This window comes from Oryctolagus cuniculus, chromosome X, assembly GCF_964237555.1.
Source record: "Oryctolagus cuniculus chromosome X, mOryCun1.1, whole genome shotgun sequence".
NCBI lineage: Eukaryota > Metazoa > Chordata > Mammalia > Lagomorpha > Leporidae > Oryctolagus > Oryctolagus cuniculus.
The window spans coordinates 10,710,336-10,728,023 of NC_091453.1; the positions used below are offsets into that span (position 1 = coordinate 10,710,336).

General features: G+C 39.9%; 1 protein-coding gene across 1 annotated transcript in view; it reads left to right on the forward strand.

Moving 5' to 3' along the window:
- The window catches only part of PDK3 (pyruvate dehydrogenase kinase 3), a gene marked incomplete in the record, with an annotated part of 102,542 nt that overhangs the window by 68,791 nt on the left and 16,063 nt on the right, over nt 1–17,688 (forward strand). The window contains 4 exon segments of the mRNA XM_070067217.1: nt 1–58; nt 11,953–12,063; nt 14,815–14,928; nt 16,943–17,082. Of these exon segments, the coding sequence (XP_069923318.1) occupies nt 1–58; nt 11,953–12,063; nt 14,815–14,928; nt 16,943–17,082 (423 nt within the window).

Below are 17,688 nucleotides of genomic sequence, written 5' to 3' on the forward strand. Positions count from 1 at the left end.
GGGCTACCCTGCTGTTAAAACCCTGGTTACTTTGGGTAAAGAAGATTTATCCATTAAGGTAGCTGTTTTATTTGCATGCATTCTTTTTTATTATTTATATAAGATGAACAAATTTCATGTGTTTCATATATATAGATTTAGGAGCATGGTGATACTTCCTACCTTACCCTCCCTCCTCCCCATGCTCCCTCCCTCCTCCTTCCTTTATTATTCTTTCTTTTAATTTTTACAATGACATACATTCAGTTTATTTTATAATCATAGCTTAACCCTCCACTATGTAAAGAATTCAACAAATAGTAAGAAGGAAAAAAACTTTTTCAACAGTAGAGGCAAAGGCTGTAAACAATAATCGAATCTCAAAATGTCAGTTTCACTCATATATATTTTTTGTAGTCTATTAGTTACCACAGATCAGGGAAAACATATGGTATTTGTCTTTTGGGGACTAGCTTATTTCACTAAGTATAATGGTTTCCAGTTGCATGCATTTTGTTGCAAAAGACAGGGTTTTGTTCTTTTTTTATAGCTGAGTAGTAACTCCATAGTGTATAATATATACCACATTTTCTTCATCCAGTCATTGGTTGATGGACATCTGGGTTAATTCCATATCATAGCTATTGTGAATTGAGCTGTAGTAAACATGGGGGTAACAGATAACTCTTTCATATGCTGATTTAATTTTGTTTGGGTAAATTCCCAAGAGTGGGAATTGCTAGGTCTTATGATATGGTAGATCTGTTTTCAGATTTATGAGGACTCTTCATAACATCTTCCACAATGGCTATACTAGTTTACATTCCTACCAACAGTGTATTAGGGTACCTTTTCCTCCACATCCTTGCCATCTTTTATTGTTTTTTGATTTCTGTTTGATTTTATTTCTGCCATTCTAACTGGGTTTAGGTGAAACCTCATTGTGTTGATTTGCATTTTTCTGATGGCTAGTGATCCTGAGCATTTTTTCATGTGTCTGTTGGCCATTTGAATTTCCTCTTTTCATATCCTTTGCCCATTTCTTAACTAAATTATTTGTTTTGTTGTTGTTGAGTTTCTTGAGTGCTTTATAGATTCTGGATATTAAACCTTTCTCAGTTGCATAGTTTGCAAACATTCCTCCTCATTCTTTTGGTTGCCTCTTTACTTTGTTGAGTGTTTCCTTTGCAGTGCAGAAGCCTCTTAGCTTGATGTAATCCCATTTGTCTATTTTTGCTTTGATTGCCTGTGGTTCTGGGGTCTTTTCCAAGAAGTCTTTGCCTATGCCAATGTCTTGCAGTTTACCTAATGTTTTCCTTTAGTAATTTGATGGTATCAGGTCATAGATTTAGATCTTGATTCATTGAGTTGATTTTTTTTCTATAAGGTATAAGGTAGGGGTCTTGTTTCATACTTCTGCACTTAGAGATCCAGTTTTCCCAGCAGCATTTGTTGAAGAGACTTTCCTTTCTCCAAGGATTAATTTCAGCTCATTTGTGAAAAATGAGTTGGTTATAGATGTGTGGATTGATTGCTGAAGTTTCTCTTCCATTGCATTGGTTTTCATGTTTATTTTTTTGCCAGTACCAGGCTGTTTTGATTATAACTGCCCTGTAGTATGTCTTGAAATTTGGTATTGTGTTGCCTCTGGCTTTGTTTTTATTGTTTAAGATTGCTTTATCTATTCTGGGTCTCTTATATTTCCATATTAATTTTCTTATTTTTCTAGATCTAGATAAATGTGTCATTTGTATTTTGTTTGAGGTCACATTGTAAATTATTTTGGGTAGTATGGAAAATTTGATTATATTAATTCTTCCAAACTATGAATGTTGAAGATCTTTCCATTCTTTCAAAAAGATTTATTTTATCTATTTGAAAGGCAGAAATACAGAGAAAGAGAGAGAGAGAGAAGAGAAGAGAGGGAGAAGAGAGGGAGAAGAGAGAGAGAAGAGAGAGATTTTTGATCTGCTGGTTTACTCCTTGAATGGCCGCAAAGGCTGGGACCAGGCCAGGCAGAAACCAAAAGCAAGGGGCTTCCATATCTCCTATGTGGGAACAGGGGCCCAAGCATTTCAGCCATCTTCCACTGCTTTCCTAGGTACATTAACAGAGAGTTGGATCAGAAGTAGAGCAGCTGGGATTTGAACTGGTGCCCATAGGGGAAGCAGGCACTGGAGGTGGAGATTTAATCTTGTATGCCACAGCACCAGCCCCACATTTTCCCATTTTTTTATTTCTTAAATATTTTGTAATTAATTGTAGAAATCTTTCACCTCCTTGATTAAACTTATTTCAAGGTATTTAAATTTTTTGTAGCTATTGTGAATGAGACTGATCTTACAAGTTTTTTCTCATCCATGGCATTGTCTGTGTTGATCTTACATCCTGGAACTTTACCAAACTCTCTTATTAGTTCACGTAGCCTCTTTGGTGGAGTCTTTTGGTTCCTACCATCCCACCCATACTCCCATCCCTCTTCCACCGCCCTCTCTTATCTTGACTCATATTTTTTACTGAGATCTATTTTCAATTGACTTTATACACATATGTTTAACTCTATATTAAGTAAAGAATTCAACAAATAATATGAAAAAAAAAAACCTGTTCATCAGTCAAGAAAAGGACTGTTAAAGTCAGTGCTTCTCTTTTTTTTATTATTTATTTGACAGAGTTAGACAGTAAAAGAGAGAGACAGAGAGAAAGGTCTTTCTTCCTTTGGTTCACCCCCTAAATGGCTGCTACAGCCAGAGCTACACTGATCCGAAGCCAGGAGCCAGGTGTTTCCTCCTGGTTTCCCATGCATGTGCAGCGGCCCAAGCACCTGGGCTTCCCGGTGCCTCCAGTGCCTTCCTGGGCCATAGCAGAGAGCTGGACTGGAAGAGGAGCAACCGGGACTAGAACCCTGTGCCCATATGGGATGCTGGCACCGCAGGCAGAGGATTAACCAAGTGAGCCATGGTGCCATCCCCAAGTCATTGCTTCTCAAAGTGTCAGTTTCACTTCTACAGATTTCCTTCTAGGTGCTCAATTAGTTATCACAGGTCAGGGAGAACATATGGTTTTTGTCCCTTTGGGACTGGCTTATTTCACTAACTATGATGTTTTCCAGATTCATCCACTTTGTTGCAAATGACTGGACTTCATTTTTTATAGCTGTCTAGTATTCCATGGTGTATGTATCCCATACTTTCCTTATCCAGTCTTCAGTTGACAAACATTTGGGTTGATTCCATGTCTTAGCTATTGTGAATTGAACTTCAATAAACATGGGGGTGCAGATAACACTTTTATTTGCTGTTTTCATTTCCCTTGGGTAAATTCCCAGAAGTGGGATGGCTGGGTCATGTGGTAGTACTATTTTCAGATTTCTGAGGTACCTCCATACTGTCTTCCATAGTGGCTTTACCAGTTTACATTCCCACCAACAGTGGGTTAGGGTACTGTTTTCCCCACATCCTTGCCAACATTTGTTGTTTGTTAATTTCTGTATGATAGCCATTCTAACTGGGGTGAGGTGAAACCTCATCGTGGTTTTGATTTGCATTTCCTTGATGGCTAGTGATCCTGAGCATTTTTCATTTGTCCGTTGGCCATTTGGATTTCCTCTTTTGAAAAATGTGTAAGTCCTTTGCCCATTTCTTAACTAGGTTGTTTGTTTTGTTGTTGAGTTTCTGGAGCTCCTTATATATTCTGGATATTAATATTTTATTAGCTGCATAGTTTGCAAATAATTTCTCCCATTCTGTCGATTGCCTCTTCATTTTATTGAGTGTTTCTTTTGCAATACAGCATCTTGTTAATTTGATGTAATCCCATTTGTTAATTCTGACTTTGATTACTTATGCCTCTGGGTTTTTGTTTTTTTCCTGTGCCAATGTCTTGCAGGGTTTCCCCAGTGTTTGCTAATGATTTCATGGTATTTGGTCATAGATTTAGGTCTTTAATCCATTTTCAGTGCATTTTTGTGTAAGGTGTAAGGTAAGGGTCTTGTTTCATAATTCTGTATGTGGAAATCCAGTTTTCCCAGAACCATTTGTTGAAGAGACTGTCCTTGCTCTAGGAATTGGTTTTAGCTCCTTGGTCAAATATTAGTTGGTTATAGATGCCTAGATTGATTTCTGGTGTTTCTATTCAGTTCCGTTGGTCTATCCATCTGCTTTTGTACCAGTACCAGGCTGTTTTGATTATAACTGCCCTGTAGTATGTCTTGAAATCTGGTATTATGATGCCTCTGGTTTTATTTTTGTTGTATAAGATTGCTTTAGCTATTCAAAGTCTCTGGTGTTTCCATATGAATTTCAGCATTATTTTTTCTGTATCTGAGAATAATGTCCTTGGTATTTTGACTGATGTCACATTGAATCTGTAAATTGCTTTCGGAATAATGGACATTTTTATGTTATTGATTCTTCCAATCCATGAACATGGAAGATTTCCCATTTTTTAAAAATATCTCCCTGTATTTCTTTCTTTAATGTTTTGTGATTCTCATCAGAGATCTTTGACATCCTTGGTTAAATTTATTCCAAAGTATTTGATTTTTTGTAGCTAAATTGTGAATGGGATTGATCTTAGAAGTTCTTTCTCAGCCGTGCCATTGTCTGTATAAACAAAGACTGTTGATTTTCGTTTATTGATTTTATATTCTGCTACTTTACAAAGCTCTTCTATGAGTTCCAATAGTCTCTTAGTGGAGTCTTTTGGATCCCCTATATATATAATCATGTCATCTGCAAATAAGGTTAGTTTGACTTCCTCCTTCCCAATTTGTATCCTTTTGATTTCCATTTATTGCCTAATGGCTCTGGCTAAAGCTTCCAGGACTGTATTGAATAGAATTGGTGAGAGTTGGCATCCTTGTCTGGTTCCATATCTTAGGGGGAATGCTTTCAGCTTTCCCCCATTCAATAGGATGCTGACTGTGGATTTTTCGTAGATTGCCTTGATTTTTTTTAAGAGATGTTTCTTCTATACCCAATTTGCTTAGAGCTTTCATCATGAAAGGGTGTTATATTTTATCAAATGCTTTCTCTACATCTATTGAGATAATCATATGTTTTTTGTTCTTCAGTTTATTAATGTGATGTATCACATTGATTGATTTGTGAATATTGAACCTTCTGTGGATACCAGGGATAAATCCCACTTGGTCTGGGTGAATGATCTTTCTGAAGTGTTGTTTTATTCAATTGGCTAGAATTTTGTTGAGGATTGTTACATTTCTGTTCATCAGGAAAATTGATCTGTAGTTCTTTCTCTGTTGCTTCTTTTTCAGGTTTAGGAATTAAGGTGATGCTGGCTTCATAGAAAGAATTCAAGAGGATTCCCTCGCTTTCAGTTGTTTTTAATAGCTTGAGAAGAATTGGAGTTAGTTCTTTAAATGTCTGGTAGGACTCAGTAGTGAAGCCATCTGGTCCTGGGCTTTTCTTTGTTGGGAGAGTCTTTATTACTGATTCAATTTCTGTCTTGGTTATGAGTCTGTTTAGGGGATGTCTTCATGGCTCAATTTAGGTAGGTTGTATGTGTCCAGCAGTCTATCCATTTGTTCCAGTTTCCTGGTTTGTTGACATACAGCTCTTTGTAGTAATTTTTGACGATTCTTTTTATTTCTGTGGTGTCTGTTCTTACATTTCTATACTTTTATTAATTTGGATATTCTCTGTTTTTGTTTTTTTTTGTTAGTTGGGCCACTGTTGTGTCAATTTTGTTTGTTTGTTTTTTCAAAAAACAACTCTTCGTTTTGCTAATCTTTTGGATTGTTCTTTGGATTTCAATTTTGTTTATTTCTTCTTTAATTGTAATTATTTCTTTTCTCTTACTAGTTTTAGGTTTGGTTTGCTGTTGTTTTTCTACATCCTTGAGATGATTTGATAGCTCATTTATTTCTTGCCTTTTAAATTTCTTGATGTGGGCACCAGTTGCTATAAACTTTCCTGTTAACACTGCTTTTGCTGTATCCCATAAGTTTTGATATGTTGTATTGTTGTCTTCGTTTGTTTCCAGAATTTTTTTTTTATTTCGCTTGTTTGATTCTATGACCCACTGTTCATTCAAGAGCATGTTGTTCAGTCTCCATGTATTTGCATAGGTTCTAGAGATTCCTGAGTTGCTGATTTCCAGCTTCATTGTATTGTGGTCAAAGCTGCATGGGATTATTTTGGTTTTTTTAAATTTGATCGGACTTGCTTCATGGCCTAGCATGTGGTCAGTCCTAGAGAGATTCCATCAGTGCTGAGAAGAATGTTTATTCTGTGGCTGTAGGATGGAAAGTTCTGTAGGTATCTCTTAGGTCCATTTGGTCTTTTTTTTCTTTCTTTCTTTTTTCCTATTTGGTCTTTAGTGTCAATTAAATCTGTTTTTTCCTTGCTGCTTTTTGGTCTGGTTGATCTGTCCATTGCTGAAAGTGGGGTATGCAATCCCTCATTACTATTGTATTTGAGTCTGTGTCTGCTTTTAGATCCCTTAACATTTCTTTTATAGCCAGGTGCCCTGTAATTAGTTGCATATTTATTTATAATAGTTAGACCTTCCTGTTGAATTGATCCCTTATTCATTACATAGTGCCCTTCTTTGTCTCTCTCTCTCTCTCTTTTTTTTTTTTTGACAGCCAGAGTGGACAATGATAGAGAGACAGAGAGAAAGGTCTTCCTTTGCCATTGGTTCACCCTCCAATGGCCGCCGCGGCCGGCACACCGTGCTGATCCAAAGCCAGGAGCCAGGTGCTTCTCCTGGTCTCCCATGGGGTGCAGGGCCCAAGGACCTGGGCCATCCTCCACTGTACTGCCGGGCCACAGCAGAGAGCTGGCCTGGAAGAGGGGCAACCAGGACAGAATCTGGTGCCTCGACCGGGACTAGAACCCGGTGTGCCGGCACCACAAGCAGAGGATTAGCCTATTGAGCTGCAGTGCTGGCCCTGTGTCTCTTTTAACAGTTTTTGTGTTCAAGTCTATTTGTCTGATATTGAAATGGCTACAGAAGCACTTTTTTTGGTTTCTATTAGCATGGAATATCTCTTTACATCCTTTCACTTTCAGTCTGCGTGCATCCTTGTTGATGAGATGTGTTTCTTGTAGGCAGCAAATAGATGGGTTCTTTAATCCATTCAGCCAGTCTGTGTCTTTATAACTGGAGAGTTGAGGCCATTTATATTCACTGTGATTATTGATAAGTAATGACTTTGCTCTGCCATTTTTCCATAAACATTCCTGTTGTTTACTTTGGATTTCCTTTGTATCTTTCCTGGGAGATTTTCTTTCTTTACCTTCTTCATAGTGATGACCACATTTCTGTGTGTAGCACATCCATAACCATCTTTTGCAAGGCTGCATGGGTGGTGACAGATTCTTTCAATTTCTGTTTGTTATGGAAGGTCTTTATGTCACCTTCATTCATAATGAGAGTTTTGCAGGGTACAGTATCTTTTTTTAACAGTTTTCTTCTCTTAAGACTTGGAATATATCTCACCATTCTTTCCTAGCCTGTAGGATTTCTGATGAGAATCCACTGTGAGTCTAACTGGAAATCCTATGAAAGTAATCTGGCGTTTCTCTCAGGTACATTTTTAAATGTTTAATTTTTTTTGCTCTGGGGAGTTTGATTACAATGTGTCTTGGTGAATATCTTTTCTGGTCATGTCTATTAGGAGTTTTATGTGCTTTCTGTACTTGGATGTTCCTTTCTTCAAATTAGTCAAGTTTTTTGTTATTATTTCACTAAAAAGGCCTTCTAAGCCTTACTCTCTTTTCATGCCTTCAGCAACTCCTAGAAGCTGTATGTTGGGTCGTTTGATAGTATCCTGTAGATTCCCAACAGTGTTTCTTAGCTTTCTAATTTCTTCCTCTTGTTTTTGGTCTGACTGTATAATTTCCTTTGCTTTGTGTTCTAAGTCAGATATTCATACTTCTGCTTCATTGATTCTGTTGTGAAGGCTTTCCACTGCATTTTTTATTTGTCTTATTGAATTCTTCATTTCCAAGGTTTTATTTTAATTTCTCTTTAAGATCTCAATTTCATGAGAGAAATTTTCTTTCATGTCATGTATGTATTTCATTAGTTCATGCATTTATTTCTGATTATTTGTAAGTAATCCTATGATCAATTTTTTGAACATTTCTGGCATTTCTTCAGTCTCTTCATCCTCACAGTCTAGTATTGAAGTGTTTTGTTCTTTTGCAGGCGTCATGTTGTGTTCCTTATTCTTCTTTCTTGAATTGGTGCATTTGTTATTTGACATTTGTGGAGGTAGTTGTTTGCTTTTGTTGCTCCCCCTCTTCATGGAGGAATGACACTGAACCCTGCCTAGGCTTCGCATCCGAGTCACGGCACCATTATGTCGCTCCCCGTCTTCGTGGAGGAACGACACAGGACCCTGCACTGTTCTTTCGTCTGCTCGGCCCTCCCTGGGTTTGCTGCTGGTTCTTCCCGGGTTGGCTACCGACCCTTCCACCTCCGTGGAAGGGCGGTTCCCCCTGCCACATTCCCCACTTCCGCGGGGGAGCGGCACACCGCCGGCCGGCTCTCTCGGGGGCTGCACAGGTGTTCCTTCAGATAGATGTTCCCCTTAGATGTTCCTGGTGCATGTTGTCTCTCTCCTCCTTTATAGTCCTCCTCCGCCAATCCCAACTCTGCTACCCACACGCCGAGTACGCTGCTCTCCTCCAATCAGGAGCAGGTCCCACAGTTTACTGGTTGAACTGGAGGCAGCTGTGTAGAAGCTGTTTCCCTTCTCAGCGCCATATTGTGGGAAAGCAGATGCATAGAATAAGTCTTAATTCCAGTAACTTAGTCTAGTCCGAGTTGCTCCCAGTTGCTCCCCACAGCTTTTTTTTTTCTCACTGAGGTGGCTTTCATCTTTGTACCATGCCTCTATAGATCAGTAGAGTGTCTACTTTTTGAGTGAATCCGTAAAGGCATGTGATGGGTGTGGCCAGAGAACTCTGTTCAGTGCTCCAGGGTGAAGGGAGTGTCTATGGTGACACGTGGGTTGAGTGTGGTAAATCTCTCTCTCTTTTTTTTATCAGAGGAAAGGTCTGTTCTGCTCTGTTGGCATAGACTCAGCTCACCTCCTCTCCTCAAAGGACATCAATGCCTGGGCACTATCCCCAGTGGGTATTATGTTGGTCCATGCTGCCACAAGGACCACACAAAGTATCTGTGTAGTCCTCAGTGTAAGCTTACATTCCCCAGCAATGTCCCTCACCAGGTAACCAGGGAGTCCTGATAGTGTGGAGTCTTCCACAGTGTCTGCCCAGTGTCCCAGCCACACCCTGAGCCCTCCCACACAGCCTCAGTGTTTTCATAGTCCTGGCACACAAGCCTTTTACAGTCACAAGCACCCAGCCTCCTGTCAGTTATCCCCACCAGACTCAGGAGTCTCCACTTGGCTGGTTGCTGGGCTCAGACACGAGCTGGCGCAGCTGTTACATATGTTCAAAATGGCACCCGCTCTATCAGCTTGTTACAGGACGCTATTGCATGGTGATCAGGGAGAGAGAAACGTACTCCCCCCCCCCTTTTTCTCCTCTAGTTTGGTAAGTATACTATCCCCTACAGAGCTCCAAGCTAGATTCCCTCCAGGCTCTTCCTGCAGCTTTATTGCCAGTGGCTTGTACTGCTGTAGTCTGGTTTCACCTCACTCTCCAAAACTGATGCATAGGTTCTTGGCTGCTGGGGTCCTGAGTTATGGGCATCCATGCCCTCCAGGTAGGTCTACTCTGCCTCTCTAATTTGTGTGAAGTTTCCTCTGGTATTTTCTCCCTCGCTCTTCACTGAGACTTCACTCTGTCACCTTTTTTAATAAACTATCTTCTCCTAGACTAGATCAGTAAGCTCCCTCCCTACTCTGCCATCTTAATCCAATCTTAGTGATCTTTTGTATTTTTTTAGTTGCAATTTTGTCTATTGCTCCTCTAATTTTAATTATTTCTTTCCTCCTACTATTTTTTGAGTTTGGTTTGTTGTTTTTCTAGGTCCTTATGATACATCGATAGCTCCTTTATTTGATGCCTTTCCAATTTCCTGATGTAGACACTAATTGCTGAAAATTTCCCTATTAACACAGCTTTTGCTGTATCTTGTAAATTTTGATGTTTTATTGTCATTTTAATTTTTCCAGGAATTTTTTAATTTCCATTTTGAGTTCTTCTATGACCCACTGTTCAGTATCCATATGTTTTCGTAGTTTCTAGATATTCTTAAGTTGTGAATTTACAGCTTCATTTGATTGTGGTCTGAAAAGATATATGGTATGATTTCAGTTTTTTTTAATTTTCTGAGACTTGCTTTATGGCCTACCATATGGTGTATCCTAGAGAAAGCTGTGTGAAAAGAATGTGTATTCTGCAACTGTGGGATGAAATGTTCTGTAGATTTCAGTTAAGTTTATTTGGTCCAGAGTCTACATTAGCTTTGTTGTTTCTTTATTGATTTTCTGTCTAGCTCATCTGTCCATTATAAAAGTAGAGTATTGGCCGGTGCCATGGCTCACTAGGCTAATTCTCTGCCTTGCAGCGCCGGCACACCGGGTTCTAGTCCCGGTCGGGGTGCCGGATTCTGTCCCGGTTGCCCCTCTTCCAGGCCAGCTCTCTGCTGTGGCCAGGGAGTGCAGTGGAGGATGGCCCAAGTCCTTGGGCCCTGCACCTCATGGGAGACCAGGATAAGCACCTGGCTCCTGCCATCAGATCAGCGCGGTGCGCCGGCCACGGTGGCCATTGGAGGGTGAACCAACGGCAAAAAGGAAGACCTTTCTCTCTGTCTCTCTCTCTCTCACTGTCCACTCTGCCTGTCAAAAAAAAAAAAAGTAAGAAAGTAGAGTGTTGAAGTCTCCCATTACTATTGTATTGGAGTCAGTGTTTCTCTTTAGATCCATTAATATTTGTTTTAAATATCCAGACGCCCTGGCATTGGGTGCATATAGTCATATCTTGCTGTTGAATTGATCCCTTAATCATTGGATAGTGTCGTCCTTTGTCTGTTTTAACATTTTTTGTGTTGAAGTCTATTTTGTTTGATACTAGGATGGCTGCACCTGCATGCATTCCTTAGTTAAACATTGATTTAATAGTTTCTGTACATTGAGAAATCTGAGGGAAGCAAATAAAACTGACATATTTTGTCTAGTTGCTAAGTACAGTCATGCACTGCCTAACGATGTTTTGGTTCACAATGGACCACAAGTATTGTGGGGAGCAGGGCCTGCCTCCCACAACATGGCGAAATGAGTACTGAGACTACCGAGACTAGACTAGACCACTGAGACTATTAAGACTAACTCTATGCATCTGATCTCCCATCATATGGCGCTGAGAGAGTAAACAAATCTTACACGCTGCTTTGTTAATCAGCTGATTCCTGACCCAACCCCTTAAAAGGGGGAGAGAGACAACATGCGTGGCCGTGCCCCCCCCCCCCGAGAGAGTCGGTCGGAGAGCTCACCAGTGCCGCTCCTCCGTGGAGGCGGGGGAGCGGCAGCAAATCCGGGAAGGGCCGGGGAAAGAGAACAGCGCAGGGTCCGGTGTCGTTCCTCCGCGAGTGGGGGAGCGACAAAGTATCATGGTGATCCTGTAAGATTCTGTAGCCTGTTGAGGTGGTAGCCATTGTAGTTTGTGTGAGTGTGCTCTGTAATGTTCACACTATGATGAAATCCCTAACGAAGCATTTCTCAGGACTTCTCCTTGTCATTAAGTAATGCATGATTGTACTGTGCTGGATTCTTAGCTTAAGGCACCTCACTTAGACTTCATTAGAATCCCATTATACAGGGAGCTGAACAAGATCTCAAACCCAAGCCTATCAGACCCTGCTGTATTACTCTGCCTGCTTTGTTGTACACTGTTCCCAAAGGAGCCAAACTTCATTGAGAGTTCAAAGCCCTTGTGTCTTCTAGAGTACTCTGTTTAATGAGCTTATTGCTGACTCCTGGGTACAGATTGACTTATTTTTAATTTATTTGTAACATTTTATACACTGCAGATAAGTGACCTAGGTGGTGGAGTCCCACTTCGAAAAATAGATCGTCTTTTTAACTACATGTATTCAACGGCTCCTAGACCCAGCCTGGAACCCACAAGAGCTGCCCCTTTGGTAAGCGTCCTACACTGCTGCACGAAGGAAAGATCATTTACCTGGAGAGGGGCTCTGTTTACTGGAGGGAAAGAGCTTCCCATCTCCCCAGGTTGTGGCACTAGCCTTGCTGAATTAGAATGTTTCTGTGTGGTTTGGAGGAGGGGCAGTTTTTTTCCTTTGGCTCCTTCCATTATGATTGCTTTGAACTTAGATTTCTTCTCCAATTTGTGTCTGAGAAGTACTCTGAGTTGAGTGCCTCACTTCCAGATACAGAGGAAAAGCATTTCACAGTGGAGCACCATTTACCACCTTCTGCTGCCCTTAGACGGGGTGGATGCTCCCAGTGGGTGGCCCAAGGGCCAGGTGCAGGGTGTAGGGCTAAAGCTTGTTCCTGGGTACTCCTCAAGGCCCAAGTAACCCAGGGCCTTTGATTCTCCACTGTCAAATTTGTTTATATAATTAAAGCATTCAATTATGAAAACACTCAATTTTTATTTTTTATAACATAAGCATGAAACATATAGGTGGTACATGCATTTTCAGAGCCCTTTCTGTCACACTCTGGAAATAACCTTCAGCCCTATTAAGGCAGAGAGAAAAAGCTTCTGGTTACCATGGTAGCATTTAGACCCTGGTAGGGCCACACTTTCTTCCCCCTGCTGAGTGTTTCTAATTGACAAACAACAATTGAACCCTTTGTCATTAAACACAGCAACATACCTATCAGTCTGCAAAACCATTCAGGGTATAAATTAAGTTTCATTTTAAAGGCCTACCTGACTGATAACCACATAAGATTGTATTTTATTTGTATGAATAAAATCAAATGCTCGGCATCATTTATTTGAGACAGAGTTTGTTAACTCAGCATGTTGAAAACAGGGGAAGTCATTTATACAGGATTCAAGAAAATTCATGAACAATTTGGAAAGGCATTGCCTTGACCAACTTCTGGCACCTTCTTAAATGAACACCCAGAGAAAAAATGGCACTAGTGCTTTCCCCAGTTTTTTAAAATGAATGTAGGTTGTCTCTTTCAGGTCTTAAAATAGCATCTTGAGGGTAGCTTTATGTCATGGGTTTTTATGAAATGGAGGAGTAAGAGACCTTAAAATGTGCCCAATGCGTAGATGATGAGACTGAAGTCATGGCACAGTGGTACAGGTTGACTGTGTTCTTCCAGTACAGAATCCTCCCACTAGTGTCTCTCCCAGTGCATAAACTTCTCTCAACTTTAAAGTGGATGTGTGGCCATGTACTACTAGGAAACGAAATTTCCCCACTGACCACCTTAGCTGTTTAAGCCCTGTGCCTTGACAGACACACTTCTTTGTCAGCAGTGTCTGCCCACCTAATGCCTTTGGCCCTTTTGTGTCTTGGGAAACCTTCTCTGAACGTCACCAAGGCCAAAATAGGGGCACCTTCCTCTGCATTCCCTGGAACTCCAGGCTTCGCTGCCTCCTTGGCTTCAGTGCTGCGGTGTTCTTGGCTGGCCTCCATTAGATCTGAGGGCAAGTTCTGGGCCTTGCTTGACCACTGAGGGCAGATTTCCCTCGGCCTCTCCTTGGGGTCCACAGCTTTCCTTGCTCTGTCAGTACCATGACTGGCTGTTCTTCCCTCCTGGCCGTAGTCAGCCCATCCTAAAGCCCTTACGTGATGGGGTGCATTCCATCACTCTGCCCTTGCAGTCACGCCCTACCCTCAGCGGGGTGTCCCTGTGAGAGGTTCGATGTTTGAAAATGGCAGAAATCCATGTTACTTGGTCAAATTGCTACTCCTAGTAACTGTAATACCAGCTCTTCCATTTATTTAGTTTTACTGGGTGTTAGGCACTCTGCAAAGACTTTACATTTACATCATTTCACCCTTACAGCAGTGCCAGGGTAAGCTTTTTATTATATGTTCCGGTGAGAAAACATTCTCAAGGAGGTTGAGTAAACTGCTCAGAGTTGCCCAACAAAATTGGATTTCAACTTAGATGTGTCTGAATCTAAAGCCACAGTGCCTCATGTACATTACCCTCCTGCCTGCCCCCTTCCTTGATCTTGTTCATAGATTTAACCAAGGGTGACAAAATTTGATGGTAGAACACCACCCCCGCCACTGCCACCATTTCAGTTTCTGAATTTAGTCAGTTATTCTTACTGTTTTTTTTTTTAAACTTCTTACTGTTCTTGCCAATAAACACCAATGATTTACAGTCAGAGTTCCATGACTTAGAGATATGGGAGGTAACTGGAATATTTTTGTCTCTAAAAATGCATGAAGGGCCAAAAAGCAAACTACTCTGGCATTCTGAGAACCTTAGGGTGTAGCCTCTCAGAAAGTTGTTTTCTTTTCAGTGTTTTAGTCTTGTCACTGGTAGATTAGAAATCTGGTGCTATTACTTTTCCTTAAGAGCAAGAAATCTGATAGTGGAACTTTGAAATGATATGGGTTAGTTTTTAGTTTTGTTATCCAAGTAAATTCTACTTTAAGATTTGAAAAAAAGATAAATGCTGAAAGTTTGCTTCAAAAAGCATTAGTCAAAAACTAAGTTATGTCTATTATTATCTAAATATATGAACAGTGTTTCTGCAGGGTGAAAATAGAGAGATTGTGGGGACGAGTATGTGTGTGAATATATATATCATTGTAAAAGTTGAATCAATAATTCATTTTATTCAAATCTGAATCAAGAATTTATTTTCATCTTCTCTGAATATTCTTCATACAAAATATGCCCACATTTGTGCCTGTCTCACTGCATTAATTTTCTTTTCTTGATAGGCTGGATTTGGCTATGGTTTGCCAATTTCTCGTCTATATGCTAGATATTTTCAGGGAGACCTAAAACTGTATTCCATGGAAGGAGTGGGTACAGATGCTGTCATTTATTTAAAGGTACTGCATTTTATTTTTGTTACTGAAAAGGCATCTTTACTAAATTCTAATAACTACACAAATTATTATCTCTTCTATTCAGCTCAAATTTATGTCAGTTTCATGGGAAAACCATGTTATGCCTCACCTTTTATTTTAGGCTTGGAGATAGCAAAATATCAAGGATTGAGATATAAAAACCATATTATTATGTTCTTAAAGACATAAATATGAAAGTTGTTCCATTTCTATAAATAAAAAACATTGATTCTTAAAACCCTAGTTCTTTAATTGTGAGTTTAAATAATTGTGGTCCATTGAAAAGTTTAATCCAAAATGAGGCCGATTTTCATAATCTGAACATTTTAGTCTTTAGCTTTAAAAACTTTTTGGCTTTGCCAGAGTTATAAGAATTCAGTAATCATAATATGGTTTCATAAAAGGTTGACCTAATAATAAAGTTCTCTCTAATTCAATTTTTCTCATTTATTGGTGATGTTAGACTTTTGTCTCTATACTGTAGAATATTTGTAGCATTTTTTGAATGGGTAATATAGGCAAATGATAAAAATGTAAAAACTACCAAAGGGAAAGCTTACTCTCTCCCACTACTACCCCTAAGCTACCATTTTTCTTCCCCAGAGGAAAACCCAGGTCCCACTTTTTATGGATCCTCTAAAAATTAATTCTGCATTTATAAACTTAGGGGAAAGATGAATTTTTCCCACATAAGTGGAATGTTAGCACCTTGGCTTTTAAGACTTTCTAATATATCTTGGAGATTTTTGCCTATCAGTTCTTTGAGAACTTTTTTTTAATTTATTTGAAAGTCAGAGTTACAGAGGGGGCGGGGTATTCTATCCATTGGTTCACTCCCCAATTGGCCGCAAGGGCCAGAGCTGCGCCGATCTGAAGCCAGGATCCAGGAGCTTCTTCCAGGTCTCCCGTGCAGGTACAGGGCCCCAAGGACTTGGGCCATCCTCTACTGCTTTCCTAGGCCATAGCAGAGAGCTGGATCCGAAGTGGAGCAGCCGGAACTAGAACCGGCACCCATATGGGATGCCAGCACTTCAGGCCACGGCGTTAACCTGCTGCGCCACCGCGATGGCCCAGAGTCATTATTCTTAACTATAGCATAGTATGCTGCTATATGCAGTGCCATAGTTTAACCAGTTAAGAGTATTTCTCTTAGATGCCAGTACATCTAAATGATTTGATATTATTTGATGGCATATGTTTATAATTCTGGTATATATGAGTCTTTATTTATTCCAGACCAGTTAGAGAGCAATTGTGTGGTGACAGTAGTCAAAACAGTTGAGTATCTCAAAGCAGTACTAACTGAATTAAAATGCGTTCAGTTCTGGTCATGTGTACTTGAGTACTGGTTTTGAATAAGTGAATGTTTTTAATTTCTTTTAAAAAGCCATGGGATGGGAGGGAAGGAAGGAAGGAAGGATCATTATATTCTGAGGATTGTATCTATGAACTGCATGAAATCTGTTCTCTTTATAGTAATCATAATAATAATAAGCTTTTGGAGTAAGTGTTATGGCACAGTGGGTTAAGCCACTGTTTGGGACACCTGTATCCCATATCAAAGTGTCAGTTTGAGTCCTGGCTACTCCACTTCCAATCCAGCTTCCTGTTAATGCTCCTGGGATGGCAGCATATGATGCCCCAAGTACTTGGGTTCCTGCCACCCACGTGAGAGACCTGAATGGAGTTCAAGGCTCCTGGCCCAGCTTTGGCTGTTGTGAGCCTGTGGAGAGTGAACCACCGGATGGAAGATCTCTCTTTTTCTGTCTCTTTGTCACTCTGCCTTTCAAGTAAATAAGTATATATTTAAAAAAAAAAAGCTTTAATTTTTTTCCAAGACACTGTAAGTAAAAGTACTAAAATGTAATTTTAATTCAAATTCAAAATTACATATTAAGGTTTCTGATGTTTTAAGTAGTGAAATTTGGAATAGTACTTCACATGAAAAAATATGATACTGTGGACCTTCGGGTGTTTCTCTTAATTTTTCCAATAGGCTCTTTCAAGCGAGTCCTTTGAGAGACTGCCGGTTTTCAATAAGTCTGCATGGCGCCATTACAAGACCACGCCTGAAGCTGATGACTGGAGCAATCCAAGCAGAGAACCCAGGGATGCGTCAAAATATAAGGCTAAACAGTAATGTGCCACTTTGATTTTGTTATAAAGAATCTGATTTGTCCCTTGAATGTACTAGCCAGATGCTTGATACTTTCTGCCAGATTTTCTTTGTTTTTTTTTTTTAATTGATTAGCAGGTAATACTTGCACATTTTGATGGTATGCAGTGCAATATTTCAACACATACATGGAATAGACTGATCATTCCAGGCCAGTAGCATTTCATTTCTGTAACTTCCCTAAGTGTTTGGAGCCACCAGCTCTTTTCCAGTTCTTATATACATTATGCAATCCATTATTGTGGACTGTAATCACCCGCACTGTGCTATAAAACACTAAAACTTCGTACTTCTATCTGACTGTGTTTTGGTACCCATTATTCAACTTGTTTATATCTCCACCCTTCCCAACCTCTAGTCATCAGTATTCTAAGTCTAAATTGAGCTTTGTTTTTAACTTCACATAAGAGAAAACATAAGATATTTGTCTTTCTGTGTCTGCTATATTTATTTCTCTTAACATAATCATCTCTAGTTCCATTCATTTTGCTGCAAATGTCAGGATTGCATTGTTTTTTTGTGGCCAGATCATATACTATTGTGTGGACACCTAGGTTAAGTCTGTA